General features: G+C 39.4%; 1 protein-coding gene across 4 annotated transcripts in view; it reads right to left on the reverse strand.

Annotated features, from left to right (window-relative positions):
- Nucleotides 1–5,217: 5,217 nt before the first annotated feature.
- Nucleotides 5,218–18,489, reverse strand: part of kitlga (kit ligand a) — a 43,606-nt gene continuing 30,334 nt past the window's right edge. For all 4 annotated transcript variants that reach the window (XM_075470516.1, XM_075470515.1, XM_075470513.1 and 1 more), the window contains 5 exons: nt 15,015–15,071; nt 14,218–14,315; nt 13,878–13,978; nt 8,669–8,732; nt 5,218–8,572 (listed from right to left, as the gene is read on the reverse strand). In XM_075470516.1, coding sequence (XP_075326631.1) covers nt 8,702–8,732; nt 13,878–13,978; nt 14,218–14,315; nt 15,015–15,071 — 287 coding nt within the window. In that variant the 3' untranslated portion in view covers nt 5,218–8,572; nt 8,669–8,701. The remainder of the gene's footprint in view (nt 8,573–8,668; nt 8,733–13,877; nt 13,979–14,217; nt 14,316–15,014; nt 15,072–18,489) is intronic.

Genomic DNA, 18,489 nt, shown 5'->3' on the forward strand with positions numbered 1-18,489 from the left:
AAGTCCCGTTTCAGAACCTCAGATTGTTGCTTGGACACATCGTTTGACCCTGTATGCAGAATGATGTTTGTCACAGCTGGATATTCATCTGCAATTTCAGGAATTCTCTCCTTCAGATCGTTGACCATATCCCTCGGAAAGCAGAGGACTTCAGTGGTCTTACCGCACATCCTTTGTGCATCATTTACGGCAGAGTCACCCACAATCAGAGTTTCAGGCCCAGCCTTTAGCTTTCCCTGTGGCCTTTTACTTTTTGACAGGTTTTCAGTCCTTGCCTCGCTGCTTTGGGATGGATGGTCATCCAATAGAGATCCAGAGTCCTTCGATAGTGGAGCAAATCTGTTCTGCAGTTTCACACTCGGTTGTTTTGGAAGTTTGTTGTTAACCTTCCCATTCACCGATGTCCAGTCCTGTTTCCTCTCATGTACAGGGGTAGAAGAGCTCCTCTGTCTTGTAGGAAGTGAAGGCCAGTCAGTTTCACATATTTCAGCTCGCTGTGCCCTGCCTGTGATACGTCCTCCCACTTCCAGGAGACATGATTTACTTTTTGGTTTTGCACCGAGATGGTTCCAGGGAGGATTATTATTCGATGATTTATTATAGTGCACAGATTCTGCTTTCTTGTTTGCATTATCTGTGCTCCTTAGCTGTGTGTTAGCTTGCTCGTCTCCACTATTCTGAATCAATGGCAAGGTTGTTTCATTTCCACACAGTCCATTTACCTCCACATTTACTTCTAAGCGATGGATTTTTGTCTCCAGTACTGCAATCTTCTGCAGGAGGCTGTAGTAGTCATCTGTGGAGAAGGGAGGCATCTTGCTGCTATTTAGCCTAACGGTTAGCACCTTTCCAGGCTAGCTGAGTGCTAGGTGCCCGGACACTGTAGATCAGGCTTCAGCTGTGTGTAGGCCACGCACATGGAGCGCTGAAGATAAAGAACTCTAAAAAATGTTGCTGTTTCTGTTAAAAAAAAACTTTAATCCCAGAGATTAATAAGTGTCCAGAAGCTATCGCAGGTAGGCTCACATGGAAAAAAGGGGGAAAATCACGATAAAATCAATAAAATTAAATTTTACCCACGGATGGGTTTCGATCACTTGCTCAACATCAGATATTGTTTTTAGCAAAGAAGCTTAGAAAAACTTGCACTAGCAGACACACAGGGCTCTTTCCGTGCAGTTCCGATCATCACCTAAGCAGTGTCTCTGAATGGACAAATTGAAACAATAATGGAAAATGTGAAAATGTTTTGCACTGCAGACCAACATAAATTTATGCATTCTCTCCTAAGATCAGTTCAAATTAGAAAGCCGTGTCTCCACAGTTTGCACTTGTTCCTCCACCTGCAAGATTCTTCCTGCACTCTCCTCCGATTCCCAGCAGATATGGCAATAAATCTCCTTTTGTGCTGTTAACTGCTTCCACATGTCGGGATGTTTTCTTTTAAGAAAAAGAGGAGGTGATCGCGCAGCAAAGAGGTTTGCTGCTCCTACAGTAGGCATTTAAACTGTAGTTTTGTCCATCATCTACAGCTTTACTAGCTTTAGCTGTGACAGTATCAGATGTGCTGTCAGCTGTTCAGTCAGGTTCCTTAAACTGACAGTATGAGGAAGAGAACAGAGTGACGGGGGAAGAAGCTCAGCATACATATCGTCCATGCAGATGTGACCTGCTTTGGGTAGTTGACACGTTCATGTTATCTCTCACACAGCTCTTTAAGTTATGCTGCAGTATGTGATTTCACAATTACACAGTAGTACAGCTAGTGTAACGTGTCAATGAGCTGTGAAGATGTCAAGGCCTCCCGGATGTTTTTTAAGTAAAGCTAAAATTAGCATGGTGCATTGTAGTCCCCTGGTGTCCACAAAACAACTGATAATCCAATTTAATGGAAAAGCCAAAACCTCAAGTAAACCAAGTTGGAGACGTGGTGTCTGTATGTTTGTCTGATTAAAAGAACCTGTGCAAACTGTTGGAATAAATTGTGAAATTTTCACAACACAAAAAAGTTCTTTGAAACAGTTTGCCATAGTGACAAAATAACATGTATGTGGGGGGGTTTAGATAAGGCAACTGTACATGATGAAGTAATACTTCTTTCTCCTACAAAGCTATTTTACATATTTTACATATTTAAATTATATCATTTATATATTAGGGTGCATAATTTTGAGACCATTAATAAGGATACCTCTAATTCATGTTTTGTTTTTTTTTACTTTAAAGGGGAACTGCGGTATTTTCAACATTAAGCCTCTTTTCTGAGTCGTCTGCAATGTTTTAGAACCCCCCTCACCGCTTTTTTGATGTTACTGCTGTCTCCGGTATTTGCCTAATTTTGATTCTTCTCAGCCTGCTTCAGAATGGCAAGTCATGCGCATGTCTAATAAGGTCCGTAAAAGCACCATAAACGTCCGTTTTCAAAATCATCAACTCACCGGAGTGGTTACTGGTGTGCACTGGTAATCCATATCAAATTTCGTGACGAAAAGTTGCTTCTGTCGTGTTTTATTTGACATTTTGTACTGGATGTTCGTTGATATTACTCCGCCACCGCTAAGAAAATAGTGCAAGCATGAACGAGCTGCCAAATATCCCTAAAATTATTCCAACATGATCTAACACCTTTCGGAGAGCTGCTTGGTTCAGGCAGCTCTGCTCGGAGACAGCTGTCATTCCTGACAGTCTGTACTCCTCAGTCTGTGTTTAGTCTCTTTCTCTCACTGCAGTATGCATCCATCTCCCCAAAGGTGTATAACAGATGTTGTTACACTCGGCCTGGGTGGAATTGATTTGGTGCAAGCCGAGGCTTACCTCTAAAACCCTCACATATGGATGCTAGGTTAGGACACCGTGACACGACTTTTTAACATACTGTGCAGCTCTTGAGTACCATTAAAACCTACTAAATAGGATTTACAAATACTGAGACATACTGATGGATCTACTGTGATTGGTAAAAAAAACGCCTTTTGCTCCATAGAGTGGTAGAGATAGTTTAATTCCCTGCTCTCCCATTTGTTAAACTCTAACAACACAACTGAAAATCCACTGACTGCATCGTAGTATTTCAGTGACATGTAGGTACTCAAGACTTTTTTATAGAACACATTGCCAAAAGTATAGCCTTGACATAAGCAACATTTTATAAATCACTGAGGAGAAATGGATCCACCTACTTTTCCATCAGTCAAATACTAAAAGAAGAAGTTTAAGACATTCATTAAAAAGATAGTCCATTAAAAAATTTCAACAGTATTGTACTGGGAAAAAAATTAGGATGGAATATAATTTCCATCTCAACACCATGCAGAATTTCCAAATCATTCTTAATTTCTTGCAGCCAAGATGCCAGAAAAAGACACTGCTGTGTTATGTTTCCAAAAACAAAAACAGTTTTTAGCGTTTTAAGCCAACCTAAAACTGCACAATCTGTACGCGCCTTGTTTTCCTGCAACCAGGCATTAACCAGGCATATCGTAGCGGCTTGTAAGAACAAATGTAAAGGAAGAAGAGAAGATAAAAAGAGAAAATTAAAAAAAGAAACATTAGCGACAAGACCATACCTATAATGATATTTTAGCACTGGACTAAAACCTGAGTTCTACTAGGTGAAGGTGCTTGTTTGTATGTTAATCTCTGCTTGTTTGTCACTTGATAAAGGCTTTCTCTTGACTTGAACTCAAAGGGGTTTGTATGTGTCAAAAAAAAAAGAAAAACAAGGAGATAGGTGATAGGCGATAGGAGATAGCTGTGAACGGTATATAGACTAGTATATGAATAAAAAAAATTAAAAGCGGTACATCCGTAATGGACATACTGCACATATTCTTGGTTTCTACACGCCACAGTTAAGTCTTTTTCCATGTTATGCCAAGTGTTTTGTTTTGTTACATAATTTTTCCACAGTTCAGGTTTTTGAATCCGGCTCAGCCGCGCCTTTTGTTGATACTTTGTTTTTGTTAAATAAATCTACTTTGCTTTTTGAATATCCGCATCCGTGTCCTTCAAACCCACCCCACACTGACAGACCCACCATAACAGAGCCTTCATCTACAAAATTATTCACAATTCTTCAGCCTTCAGTTTGTGTGCTTGTTTGTCTGAAACATTGCACAGAAACTACCAAGGCAAATTTCATAAAACAGATGTAGAGATGGAATAAATGTAGGTACCGATCCAAATCTTGCTAGGCACTGGAATTGAAAGAGAACTGCTCTATTCTGGTTCGCTTCAAGTTACCTTAGAGATCACTTCATCAGAAGGATAAAGAATGTGTTTTGAAACAGCAGAAACAGATGCAAGCAAAATTATTACATTTCTCAAAATTATTCGATTATCTTGCTGGCGACTGTATGCGTTTCCCATCTGAAAACTCGTGGAACCAATTGCTTGGGTGCTGCGCAGTCAGGTGTAATAAATTCCACATGTTAAAGCCAAAATTGAGTATGATTTTTGTCCATACGTTGAGGTTCTGAAGGGACTAATTGCTAAGCTGTATTGTTCATCTTTAACATTTTGATTTGTTAAATTTTTTTTTTTTTCTGTGGTTGATAATTAACAAGTAATAGCACAGATTGTTGATGTGGGTAAGGCAGAGTTAGCAAAACATCTGAGCTCCTACACCCTTAGGGATGGAAAAATAGTCCATGACAAATGTTCAAAATGTTGCATAAATACAATAATATATTCAAGGTCGTGCTAAACCGTGAGATAATGTCACAACTGTGAAGTGGTCATAGTCAGAAGGCTGAAGGCCAAGCACTCCCTAAGGTATAATCGCTTTCATGAAATGTGGCCATGAAAGAGCTACATCAACTTGCATTCTATGGTTGTGGTCATTTGGGGGAACTGAAATCCTGCAAGCCAAGAGAAATGATCTAACTGTTTTTAAGAGAGGATCATTTTTCTTTATTATTTTATCAACTGGATACATAACACATTATTGTTGGCTGTTTTTTTCTCAAGTTATGTTTGGAGCTCAATGTGATTTAGGGGATAAAACCTGGCAATTTAACATTTCTTTCTATCCAACAAAAAATTTACAGAAGACCTTAAAAGCACATTGATGCAGAGAACAGGCATTTCCTAAACACAGTGTTTTGTGGAATTATCTCTAGACACTAATCTATATATATATATATATATACACATATATACATATATATATATATATGGGTGTCTTTATTTATCAAGTAGAAAAGAAATATCAATAAATAACATTTGGTTACACGTACTTTATTCATAGTTCATATATGTTTGTTTACATTTATACAAAAATACAGAATACAGTAGAGTTTTCACCCAGAATATCAACAGGGCAATAATTACATTTGCTTTTTTTGGCACCCAGACTTATTTCCTGTCCAGAGCCATTGGATTCACCCAGTTCAGTGGGATGGATTGGATCACTCGTGCCCAAAAGCACTGTTCGGGATGCAGCTCTGCACGCTGTCTCAGACCCAACAACAACCCGGATAGGAACAGTATTTAAAGGCAGTCATTCTCTCGACTAATGCATAAAATCGCTCGGTTCCTGGCCTCCATGCATCAGACCTTACTGACTGTCTCTGGCTCTCTCATAGACAGGAAAATGGGAGACCATGTTATTTATTTGTGTTTGTTCACAGCTTAGACCTGTTACAGCTCAATATATTCATAGACTATGTATAAAAAGCAACGTCGTACATGGTATGCCTTGTTTGTTAGTTTGTGGCTAGACTAACCTGTGTCTCTGTCAGAATACTGGATACCGCAATGTGAAGGTCTTAATGTTGAGAAAGACTACCTAATGATGATAGAAGAGAGTCTCAGGTCTAAACTGTCATAGAGTATAATCCAATATTGTTAAAAAATGCATCTTCAAAATTATATAATTGGCTAAAAGCTTTAAGATCACAAGTGCTGACGTTCCTTCTTAAGTACTGTGTACACAAATTTGGTATATTTCTCAAATTAACACTCAGTCCTAAACTGCCATACAGAACATGACGCAGATAATGTGTCAACATTCAACATTTTTTCATCAAAAATGCAATTTTGAATGAATAACGTTATTTTGCAGTTTAACACAATAAACAATACTTTATCACACCAAATAATTCCAGCTATCCATGCTGAAAGGTACTGTTGATCTGAACTATATGAACACCAATGTGGTATACATTTTCTTTTTTTTTTAAACACAGATTTAATTTTGCACAGAATACTTTGAATAGTCTTCTAAATGAAAAAAATTTCCCAACATTTTGTCCCAAATACACGAAAACAAGCAGTTACCAGCTGTAGTGGTTCCTAAAAGTTACTAAGGCTAAAATGTAACGTGAACAAAAATGTTACAACCACTGCGATACAGGTTTCACATACCGAAGCGCTGCTTTACCTGAAAAATGATGTACCAACTCATAACTGGTCACAGGTCAAGCCAACTGCACTCTTGTTAAACAGAGGGAGAGAGGCTGGGAATCATGTCTGGTACTACACACACGAGTCAATCACACTAATCAAACAAGGCACAAAACCAATAATGGACAGCGTACAATGTAAGACCACAGGTATGATAGAAATACTCAAACCAAAAACAGATTAATGTGTCCTGGCACTTCCGTCAGTGTCAGCTAGTTGCCTGATGGGAAAGGTCACAGCCAGCGTGTCCTATTCACACTCCTACCTCTTTACTGATTGTTATTAATAGTACTGTTAAATCATTTTAAATTCTAGGATCTATTATTGACATACTTGGTTCATGGTAGGGCAAGGCTTTCCGGGACTCAACTACTTCCTAGTCAACTAGGAAGCAGGAAAGGGATGGGCCCATTCATTTCAAATTAACAAGGGCCTGAAAGACTCTGCAATTGCTATAGTTTAAAACACATAGTTTCAAAAACCTCCATGACAACTGTTTCAGACTGCCAGAAAAGAAAAAAAAATTTGAAAGTCACACCACAGTGCAGCAATTCAGTATGTGAAAGAGATTACAGTGCACTTCCTTTGACAGTGTGTTATGGTGCAACTTTAAGGCAAAACTGATATTTGTATGGTTTTCCCATGTGCTGAGCTATGTGGATAATAAAGATAACTAAAGTGATTACCAAAAAACTGAATAAACTTTAGCGTTCACCCATCACTATCTCATCAGCATTTGAAATTTGACGAATGGACCATCTCAGGTTGTCTCGGGTGGATTTTACTACGCAAGCACAACACTAATACTGGACAAAGGCAAAGTCAGGGGAACAGATCAAAGCTTTTGGATGAACGGTGTTGGCTGGAGTGGGTTTCATTGACGACTACATTTGATCAGTGAACAAACAGTCAAAAACAGACATCTTTATATCAAAAAATTTATTTTTAGATTATTTGTTTATTCAATTATATTATTTATCTTTGTTTTTACAAACCATGTCTTGGGTTTGTTTACCTTTTTTAGACGAATGACCATCAGAAATCTCCCTCTGATAATTTGTGCCTTGCAAACTATACAGGTGAGATACATAAAAAAGAATAAAGGCATTGTTGAGCTAACAGAACAACAGGAGGCCCATTCATGTCGATGTGTCTGATGCCTACGCTTAGAATTATTCACCTTTGAATTGAAAAAGAAAATGTGGACCCACAGAAGTCATCCCTGATGTTCAGTAATAGAATGTCATTGCAGATTTCAATAATCTGAATGTAAGTTAGTCAAAGCGGCGTATTTTGTATATGTTCTGTTGTTTCTCCATGTAATCCATTCACACATTCTAAACTGCCAAAATCATGTATGCCAAGAACAAGCTACAAGAAAATCTAGTTTGTTGAGGAGGAATGCATTTTCTGGTTTACAATGTGTTTGCACACAGGTTGCTCTTTAAATGTAACCCATTAGTAAAGGTGTTGTTAAATGATTGCTTGAAACATTTCAGCTGAATGAACTGCAGCAGCTGAGTACCACCACCAATAAATAATACATCATAGATCCCCATGGCCCCATGGGCACAGACTTAAATCAGACCATGTGACAACACATTGGAACTACCATGCTTTAACACTATAATTCTTTAGGGAAACCCTAACTTGGAAGAATCTGTGAAAGTCTGGAGAATGTGGGTAACATGAGGGTCACCAGAGGTAGTAATTCATGCCTCAGTTCAAATAAGATATTACCGGCATCAGTCACTCTCTGCTTTGTTCTTTGAAGATGAAGTAGTTGGCCCAAAAAAAGCAGGTAGATTGGAGAAACGTGCAGATAAATATGCAAAGTTTTCCCCAAAGGGTTGAAGAAGCAGCAGGTTCTGATGGACGATTAGTGGGAGGCAGAGAATCCGGAGCCTGGTGAAGGGGTTGGTGGTGAGGGTGGGGAATTCTCAGCTTTCATCTCTCACTCATTTTCATGGGTTAATGCAGTCTTGGAGGAAAGGCAATTGTCCAAACTGTATCAGGTGTGATTTAACTGGACGACTCGTGGTTATGGCAACTGTCAATTTGCCACCATGAATCTTGGAGAGCAGTCAAAAGCCGGCCTTTCACCTCTGCAATCAGCTTCATGTTGCTTTTTCACCTTCGGACACCAACAGGAGAAAAGAGTAGAGCCCTGCGGGACAAAAATGAGAGGAGAGGCTTTAAGGATGAATTCAAGGGAAGAGTTCTCTTTATCAACGCTGTTGCATGGGATTTGACAAAATCTCACCAATTACGCTGAAGTACATAAACGTGCAGAACTTTACACCATCTCATTGTCGTTCAGCATGTTTCTGTAATAGGACATAGGGAAAAGCATTAGGTAAAATCCTACAACAAGAAAACATCATCACCGGCAGAAATGGCTTCCAATGACAGGAGTCGAGCTCTGCATACAGCTCAGCGACCACACAAGAGGATTTCAGGCTCTTGTTGTTAGGCTCTGGGGAGTCAGGTGATGTCAGATACTTGAACATGAAAAAATCTGAGCGGACATTTTGTACAGTTTTTCTGAAGCACTTAAAAGCTGCAGATACGCATTACTGCTGAATGCAGGGAAGAACCTGTATCATACTAACTCTCAAAGCTAAATCCTCTGATGCTTGTCAGTAGTATGATGGTGTTTTTTTCACTTAACTTCCTTCACAGATAGTTGGTAAATGTGTTGAATGTAATTTGGTAACTTTTCTAAGTAAACTGTATTTGTTTGAGTAGTTCTAATGCAGCACTTTTTTTGAAAGTTTTCTCTGTGACATTTGCACAGATTCATGATGTGACACATTCATGCACATTCCATTAAGTCTGCTGGCGCTTTGTTAGTGTATCGCAGCAGTGCCTCCTCATGACTCAGTTCACGGCAGAATTATTGCAGAAATTAGAGCCTGAGATTCAGTTTGGCTTTCAAACAGAACTGGCATCTCGCAGAGGAGAGGGTGACAAATGGATGCTCTGAGATCAGTACATTATGCCCCATTTCCACTGAACAATTTTGTAACGTTACGGCTCTACATGGTACGACTCTACCCTGATTAGGAGCTTTTCCATTGCGGGTTGAAGGTGGGACCCGTTACGATTTTTAGTACCTGCTAGTACCTGCTTCAGTGGTGGGTCTAGTCGGTACTAGCCGATACTAAAACGTCACGTGATCAGTGCTGTCCACTGATTGGTCAGGTGAAATTGCGTCATACACGCCGCGAAGCTCGGGGAGCTTTAAATAATCACCCGCCATGTATGAAAACACACCTGCAAGAGAAACAGAGAATAAACAGAACTACGAATATGGAAGACCAGAGAAGGAAAGCCAACCCATGGACGATGAGCGAGGTGCAGACCTTTCTGTGTGTGGTGGCCGAGGACCGCATACAGAAGGAACTGGACGGAGCAACACGAAATGAGAAGGTGTTCCAGGATATAGCCAAGATGATGGCTAGCCATGGCTATCACTGGGCTTCTCAGCAGTGCCGAGACAAGCTGAAGAAGCTGAAGAGTGATTACCGGCAGGTAAAGGATCACAACAGCCGGAGTGGGTCAAACCGAAAGACATGGAAGTGGTTCGACCAAATGGACGGCATTTACGGTCACCGCCCGGCGAACCGGGGCAAGGAGAGTGGCGTGGAGACGCCGACGTCTTTGTTGTCAAGACTCGGTTTGTGCAACCAAAGAGTGTTCGGTTGCTGAGGTCAGCGAAGATCCTCCAATCCCGCAGGCTTCAGAACCGACATTGGCATCGCAATCTGCAGCTGAGGCAACAGCTGCTATCTGCATTCCACCGGCACCAACACTGGCGTCGACGCCTGTATCTGAGACAACTCCTGCTGTTTACTTTTGTACTGTCTCTTTTAAAAAAGAGCTTGGTTTAACTAAACAATATGAATTGTCAACTGCATTACGCATTACACTCCATCGTTGTGTTTACTTATGACTAACCGCGGCGTGACACTTTGTAGTCGCCTGAAACCGACGTCACGTTAGTGGTGACTGGGCCGACTCCACCCACTTCCAGGTCACGGTTTGTGTGGAAAAGGAAATGGTGCAGGTGCCGTGCCGCGCTATATCGAACCGAGTAGAGTAGGGCTAGCTCGGCAATGGAAAAGGGGCAATAGAGAACTGTACTGACACTGAAGAGATGGAGTGAAGTGTGTCTGCTGTGGTAATGCTAATTAGTTGGATATCATAAAAACAAGCAATTACAGATCAAAAGTCAAACTGCTGTCATATTATGAGCCCAAACAAACCATCACATATGAGATAATAATGTCGATCTTATTTGTGAAGAAAAGTTGTTTCCAAATACCTTCTATGTGATACAACTATTATCATGAGTAAAATATACTGTTTTATTAATTGCTGTAATTTATATTCATGAATGGATCTCCCTTGTCTAACAACAAAATGAAAGTATAGGACTATTTCTTAAAAGAGTAGAAACGTTTGACATACTGAACATAGTTCCTGGTCCTTGTTATCAACTGATTTATAAGACATTACTCTGGTATACATAATATAAACCCCGTTTTTGCTGTCCCACTGTCAGTGGATGTCATATCTGAGCTAAAAAGACTGCTTAGTTGCTGCTTTCTACTTTAAATGATTTTTCTTCTGTCTGAGGAGTGTGTTAATTAATTGTTGTCCCAACCCAGTCTCATGTCAAAATGTCAAATAGTCACATCAATGAAATCTACAGATTTATGTCCACAGGGACTTTTTGCTTCTCGTCTTTGTTTTTTTGTGTGCCAGCACATGACTATCATTCAATAGAGCAAGTGTCACAGCACTTTGTGAGATAATGATGTACCAACTGTATCACAGTTAACAGGTGAAAATGTTCCAATTTGGAGGTCAGCAGTGTGGAAGAATGGTGCTACCAAGTGGAAGAGCCAAGATCAAGCCCTGTCCAAACAATTTGTGCTTTCACTAATTCACTGGGTAAATGTTAGTCATTTCAAAGGAGACGATAGCATTAGGAAAACATCATGGCTTGCATTACAAAAGAACCAAAGTACCAACACAAATCCCAAATTATCTTTTTGCTGGGTAACTTTCTGATGAGTCCCACCGCTTGGCTAAAATGAGCTGGGCACACAAACCAATATCCCACTGTCATACACTTGTTTGAAAGTGTGCTGGGTGAAGCAAAACACACAGATTTTGTTTTCATCAGCACAAATGCAAACATTTCGGTAATGTGACTTTTTTCTGGTTGCAAATGAGATAATAATCAGTCTAGGTGAAATTAATAAAGTTTTTTTTATTTATTTAACAGACAGAGATAATTAATTTTTCTCCAAGATTTTTTGTTACATGCATTAGGCTGTTGATTTCACTCTGTGCAGTGATGATAGTAACACTAATCAGTAAACAATTTAATTCAATTTGAACTGCAGCTAAATGAGTTAAAAAATTAATGAGTAAAAATTTATATGAAAACAGAACATCAGCATGTTTACGCTGATACACTCATGTAGGCAGGTAGCGTAAGGAGGTCTTGCCTAAGGACCCCTACTGGAAGTAGTGCCTTTCATGCGGATTCCAACCCCGGTCACCCACATCAACGGCAGCAATCTTATTTAACATTTTCTCTGTTTATCATTTAATATTCTATTTCCAAAACTTTAAAGAAGCACATAAACTATTTGCCTATTCAAAAGTTGAAATTAATTTAACCTCTCCCCATTCTGGAAAAATTTGCTTAAAATGCCTGTCCACGGCCTTATCAAACTAAACTGAAAGCTGTTCAAGAACCAAAGGGAATAGAGGCTTGGTTTTGGTCTCTTTTGAAAGCAAAAAAATGTATTTTTGTTTTTCCTAAGCTGTCAGAATCACTCTGAGTGTTACTGGAACTGAGTTGTAGATTTATTTTGTCCATGCAATTTTTTGAAGGAGAATGTTTTCTATTTAACTTCCTAAAAACATGTGCAGATGCTCCCCAAACATTCTGACTGGCTACTAAAGTCTGCGGGCACGACATTGTCCAAACGTCATTCGTTTGAGACGTTCCTTCAAGCTCTGGTGAGGTCATTCAAATGCTAGAGAACCGGCTTCATTTTGAAATCACAATATGACTAATGTTTACATGGCTATAAAAGAGAATTTGTGAAAGATGATGCACAGCTGATGTCTACATGATGATGTAACAGTAATCTGAATAGACTGAAGAAACCATTTTTTTTGGCTAAATGTTCTACATTTACGAAAAAGACAATTTTTTTGTCAAGAAAATATTCATCATTGGGTGACGAGGAGGCCTTTTGTGAGAGTTGTTTTTAATGTGTTTTACACAAATTGCATCTTCCTTGGTCACAGTATTATAAAACGCTTTGCAATAATCAAATCTCAAGAATCCTGGCTTTCCATCAGTATGTAACGAGTGCGTTGACTTCAACACAACATTTGTGTATGAAGCAAAACTTTTTAAGAAAAGAGCAAATAGGGTGTTGGTGGGCCATTAGCTGTTTCATGTCAATTAAAATTCTGCATTTATAAAACGTGTCAACCAAATGTAAAAATCTGACTACACGTGAATGTCGTCAAACAAAAAACTCTCAAAAACTCGCTTTATAACAATGTGTCATGTATATAGAGTAATTAATCACTCTCTCCTATGCATGCTCATGTTCTTACACTCAGAAACTATGGTTTGCATAAGTTTAACAGAATGATCTTACTGTCCGCTGTTCTAATTATAATTACATGTTTAAACTTGGTTATTAAATTTATGGAGTGCTGATTTGGTTGGCCTAAAGCTCCACATGTGCTTTTACTGGCACTGTTTCTCTCATCGCTGATCGCCTTACGAACATGTTATTGGCCATGAAGCAAAAGTTGACCCATGGCCCCCTTTACAACGATACAATAAACAGTGATTTACTGTCACACTTCTAGTTGGGGTTGTTGGGGGACTTTGAGAGGTCAGAAAAATCATTGTCAAAACTGATGCAGCAGAGGTAGCAAGATCCAGACTGATGGTTCCCTTTTATGGTTCAAGCTCCTGCAACTACAGTAACATGAACATCTTGAGTTTGTACACTGGATATATGTCATTCTAGAGTACACATGTTTTTTATTAGGTTGTCCTACTTGCTCTCTGCTCCTATTTTTCTCTTCTCGAAGAAGTCAGACTTCACATAGTAAGGGGTCAAGCCCTTACAATAATGGAGACAAGCGCTTACAACATTATGGAGAGAAACTCAATAACTCCCTTTGAACATGCACTTGGAAACAGCAGGGAGAAAATAAAACATCCTTTCCAGCAGGATGAAACCCTGTCAACCAGACTCAGGAAAGGCGGCCATGTGACTCAAGAAAAGAACAAGTTGATTAAGAAAGATAAATACATGACAAATATAATGTATATTCTGTAGTACCCATCCTTTTTTATAATACTCAAACAAAGAAACAGCTTGTATTGAAAACAACAGTAGAATATAAAACCAGCTCACTTTTTTGATGTGTCAGCATCTTTAGGAGCTTTCCCTTCTGTGAAGTCTTCTCCTTCTCCGCGATTCTGTTGACGATCCTCCCTGCTCCGTCTTGATCTGACCTGTGTTGCATTAGGAAATTACTTTTAATTCCAAAGCTCACATAAACACTCAAACATCATAAACATCAATAAAGGTCTTCACTGAATCTGCAGAAAGTTGATAGGCTGCCGCCAGACGTTATAAATTCCACAGAAGAAAGATCTATCTTCAGACCTTCAGACAACATTATAAAACCACTGACAAACAGTCGTATCTCTGGAACGGCGCAGGTAATATACAGGGTCACAGGTCAGCTTACCTTCCACACCAGCAGGAAAACAAGTGCAAGGAGTGGAATACACAGTAAGGAGAGAAGGCTTTGTTCCACCGCCTTAGAAAGGAGTCTTGGCTGTGTGTCTGAAATGAAAGAGAAAACTTTAAATGAATTTAGAACAAACTGTTTTCTGTCATAACATTTGTTGAATCTGTTACACCTTCTACCACAAAACATTTTAAGTCAGTGACTGTTTTTCATCAAATTTCCTCTTTTCCTCAGCTGACAGTGGACAGAGACAACTATAAATACAAATCTACTCCAAATACTAAAGTCCAGCCTTCCAATATTTCTCAACTTGTATAAATGAAAAATGTTGTTAAAGGACCTGAAAATTCATTTGTAAAAAGAGACACTCTAAATTTGTACTAAATCATACTGTTTGGGCCTGTAATTACAAATGAGCCATAACAAACCAAGATGATTTGTATTTTACTCACATCTTACTGTTACTAACCTACGTACTATACTTCATTAATCACTGTAACAGGATCGAATTAATCTTTAATCATATTTGCCATTATCAACTTTCAAAGATGTAGACATTTGCAGAGATTTTCACAAGGAAGGTTCAATCCTAAAAAGCAGTAGGCAAGACTTAGAACGTAAAGTGTGCCTTGGAATTTGTCCTGCTGAGAGTTGTCAAAGAAGAGAAAATCGGCTCAACCTGAAAAGTGTGGAAAGAACAAGGCTGCAAAAGTTGTTAATGCGGAAAAGCCTGCAGGCTGGTTTTGCCAACCAACTTGTAATTTTTTCAAATATGTTGAGAATCACAAGCTTACATGATGAAGCGCAGTCCGCTGAACACTCAGGGCCATCATTGCTGGGAGAGGGGGACCCTGAGGGAAGAACAAGCAAATAAAAAAGAGTGACTGTGAGTTTTACAAGGAGACAGGGGAGGTGAAAAAGGGGAGCGTAACTGACTGATGATGAAAACTATTTATTGTCAGGTGCTAAAAAGTCACCTCAACGCCATCTAACAACCCCCCCCCCCTCCAAACACACACAGACAGACAAACATGCACAAAAGACCTGATCCAACTACTCCGGTAAAGAAAAGGAAAGCGCTTGGGAAGATTGAAAGATCCGTCTGTAATCGACACGTATTCAGGCAGGTTTCGGCCCTTTTCTTCCTTTTCACATGCGCTACCTTGGGACATCTTCCCTCAGTCCTGTGACTCAGCCGTGTCTCAATGGGCCATCTAAGCACTGAAGCTGTTTAGAGTTTTTATCTTGCAACGTTCTTGTGAAGAAATAATGGTTCTGAATTAAAAGCTTCTCCAAACAGCCACAGGAGATCTGTCCTAAATAGAGCTTGCTCACAATAGCACATAGAACGTGACGGCAGTTTTACAAGCAGAAGTGAGCTCGAGGCTGGAATGTTGCTAGATAGAAGTTGTAAACTAGTCTTAGAAACTATGAACAATGTGACCCAGATAATTACCAGTTGCTAATGTTTGCTACAATGAAACACTCCCAGCATCTAAGAGTCTATGCACCCAAATCATTAAAATTAGGTACACACAACCCCAGATGAATGACAACAGTATTACGCTGTGTCAAAATATTTTGAAGAAAAGCTAAGCCAAAATGTGTAAGCTGCGTGTTAAAACATAAAAAGTACATTCCTACATACAACATCCTTTAGCAGCAATAACTCAAAGTAATGATTTTCTTTATGATGTTATCAGTCTCCCACATTGTTATGGAGGTATTTTGGCCCATTCTTCTTTACAGCATGGGTACGGTTCATTGAGGTTTACAGCATTGGTTTATGCACAGCTCTCTTAAGGTCCCACCACCGGATTTCAATGAGGTTGAGTTCTGGACTTTGACTGGACCAATGCAACACCTTCTTTTCTTTTTCAGACATTTTGTTGTAGATTTGCTGCTGTGTTTGAGATGACTGTCTTGATGCATGGCAGCCTCAGCCAAGCTTCAGCTGTTGGAGAGATGGCCACACATTTGACTCTAGAATATTTTGGTATACAGACGAGTTCACAGTTGACTCAATGACTGCAAGGTGCCCAGGTCCTGTGGCTGCAGAACCAGCCCAAATCATCAGCCCTCCACCACCGTGCTTGACAGTTTGTATGAGGTGTTTGTGATGATATGCTGTGTTTGGTTTTCTCTAAACATGGTGTGGTGCATTATGACCAATCATCTCCACTTTGGTCTCACCTGTCCAAAGGACATTGTTCTGGACATTTCCTGCAACCCTTCCAAACCAACCATACTTATTCAGTCTCTTTCTAATTGTACTGTCATGAACTTTAACATTTAACATGCTGACTGATGTCTGAGATGTGGCTCCCGGTTTTTTGCACCGTCTGAATGTTGGGTGAACTTGCTGGGATGTCTGCTTCAGAGAACATTAGTTTTGTGTGTCTTGAATCGTTTTGACTTGTGAATGAGCTTTGTCACTATAAAATGATAAATTCAAAATTGGTGGTCATAATTGCTAATCATAAAATAATGCAGGCCCTGTGATGCACTGGCGGCCTGTCCAGGGTGTACCCCGCCCCCCTTGATGTTTTAAGTCCTTGGAAGGATCGGTTAATAATCTGTCATGTCCTGATATATAAAACTTTAGTATTGAAGGCAGCTATACTTTCATTTTTATGACTTTATATTATCAAAAACAACCTCCTTTGTGACTCTATATCGTTTAAATAAAAACACATGCTCCTGTTAATGTGAAAAAAAAAAAAAAAAAAAAAAAACTTGAGCAAATGTCATCTGGATTACTTGGATTAGGTCTTAACAAAAGACAAAAATAAATATTTTCAGAAACCCTCGTAAACCACAAATAAAGTGTCGGTTCGGAAGCCATCCCAGCCATCTTATCTTTCTACGAACAGAATCATGAGCCAGATTTATTGCTTCAGTAAAGTTTGAACTGTGAAACCACTAACAGTTGTTTAACTCTCTCACCTGTAATTCTTTGATTTATGCGAAAAACACTGTTGCCCAAAGGATGTTTAATCCCTTCCCACTTATCCTCGCCCTGTCAAAGCACTCTGTGCCAAATCATAATGTTAGTGTTGGCATTTTTTCAAGGCATGTGAGAAGATGAATCAAGACTCAGAGTGTGACATCTAAACTTCCAAGAAAACATCAAATTTGTCCAAAGAAAGCTGGACAGATTGTTAGATCTCTTGCCAGTCTGATCATTTTATTGTAGTGTGCTTTGGTTTAAAGATTAACATTACTTTAATGTCATGTAGTCTTTACACAAATACATGAAATTACTCCTCCACATTTGATCCTGTTGAACACACACACACACAGGGTCACACACTCATGGAGACTCAAGCTCAAGCTCATGATGTAAGCATGAGCTTTTAATAAACTTCTTCTTCCACAAATTCAAACTAAAACTTATAAAAGTTCAAATAAAATAAATTAAATATTTCTTTCTTTTGTTCCAAGTGCAAACAATTTTATGTGCAAAACCAAGTCAAAGTTCTTCTCTGTCAATACAGAGTGCAAATAGTGCAAACAGAGCCTGACCAAGTATGTCACTGACAACTTGCTGCAACTACACAGCCATGTTCTTTTCTAAGACTATTAGCATGTCCACATTCTCTGGCAGCAGTTGGGATCTTTGCACATTGACTATGTCTCCTGCTGTTGAAAAGATGTGGTCACTTGGAACGAATGCGTTTGTCAGCGTTGTCTGGCTTGTTAGTGTTTTCTTCACAGGCGCAGTTGTTGATTTGAGTACCGAGCTGTGCTGGTGCTGTATATGTCTCTGCATCGTGCTCGTATTAGCCGCGGTGTACGGCATTATTTTCATATTGCATATTGTCCATGTCTTATCAGTCACTCTACTGTTGTCATTATCATTATCATTTTCATTATCATTTCCGCCGGGTACCCAAAATGCTGTCAAACGATTTGAAAGTGGCGGGGCATCTTCAATGGTAATACCGGTATTTTCCAACGTCATTCTGGCTGCTTGCTGGCTCACACATCTCGCGAGATTAAACTCGACGATATCTCTCGTCTTGTTAAAAATCTGTCTCGCGAGATCTCGTCACACCCCTAATACCCATAGATACAAATTCTACTGTCGTGAACTGACATCACACGTCAAAATTCTTGTATTTTCCCATATTCTCCCACGTCATGTTTTTCATTCGAATTAAGCTCCTAAAACTTTCCTCACCTATACAATAATCAGCCATAATATTATGACCACCTGCCCAGTATTAATTGGGTTTTCCTCATGCTACCAAAAGAGCTCTAACTTGT

The sequence above is a fragment of the Odontesthes bonariensis genome, chromosome 7 (assembly GCF_027942865.1).
Source record: "Odontesthes bonariensis isolate fOdoBon6 chromosome 7, fOdoBon6.hap1, whole genome shotgun sequence".
Lineage (NCBI taxonomy): Eukaryota > Metazoa > Chordata > Actinopteri > Atheriniformes > Atherinopsidae > Odontesthes > Odontesthes bonariensis.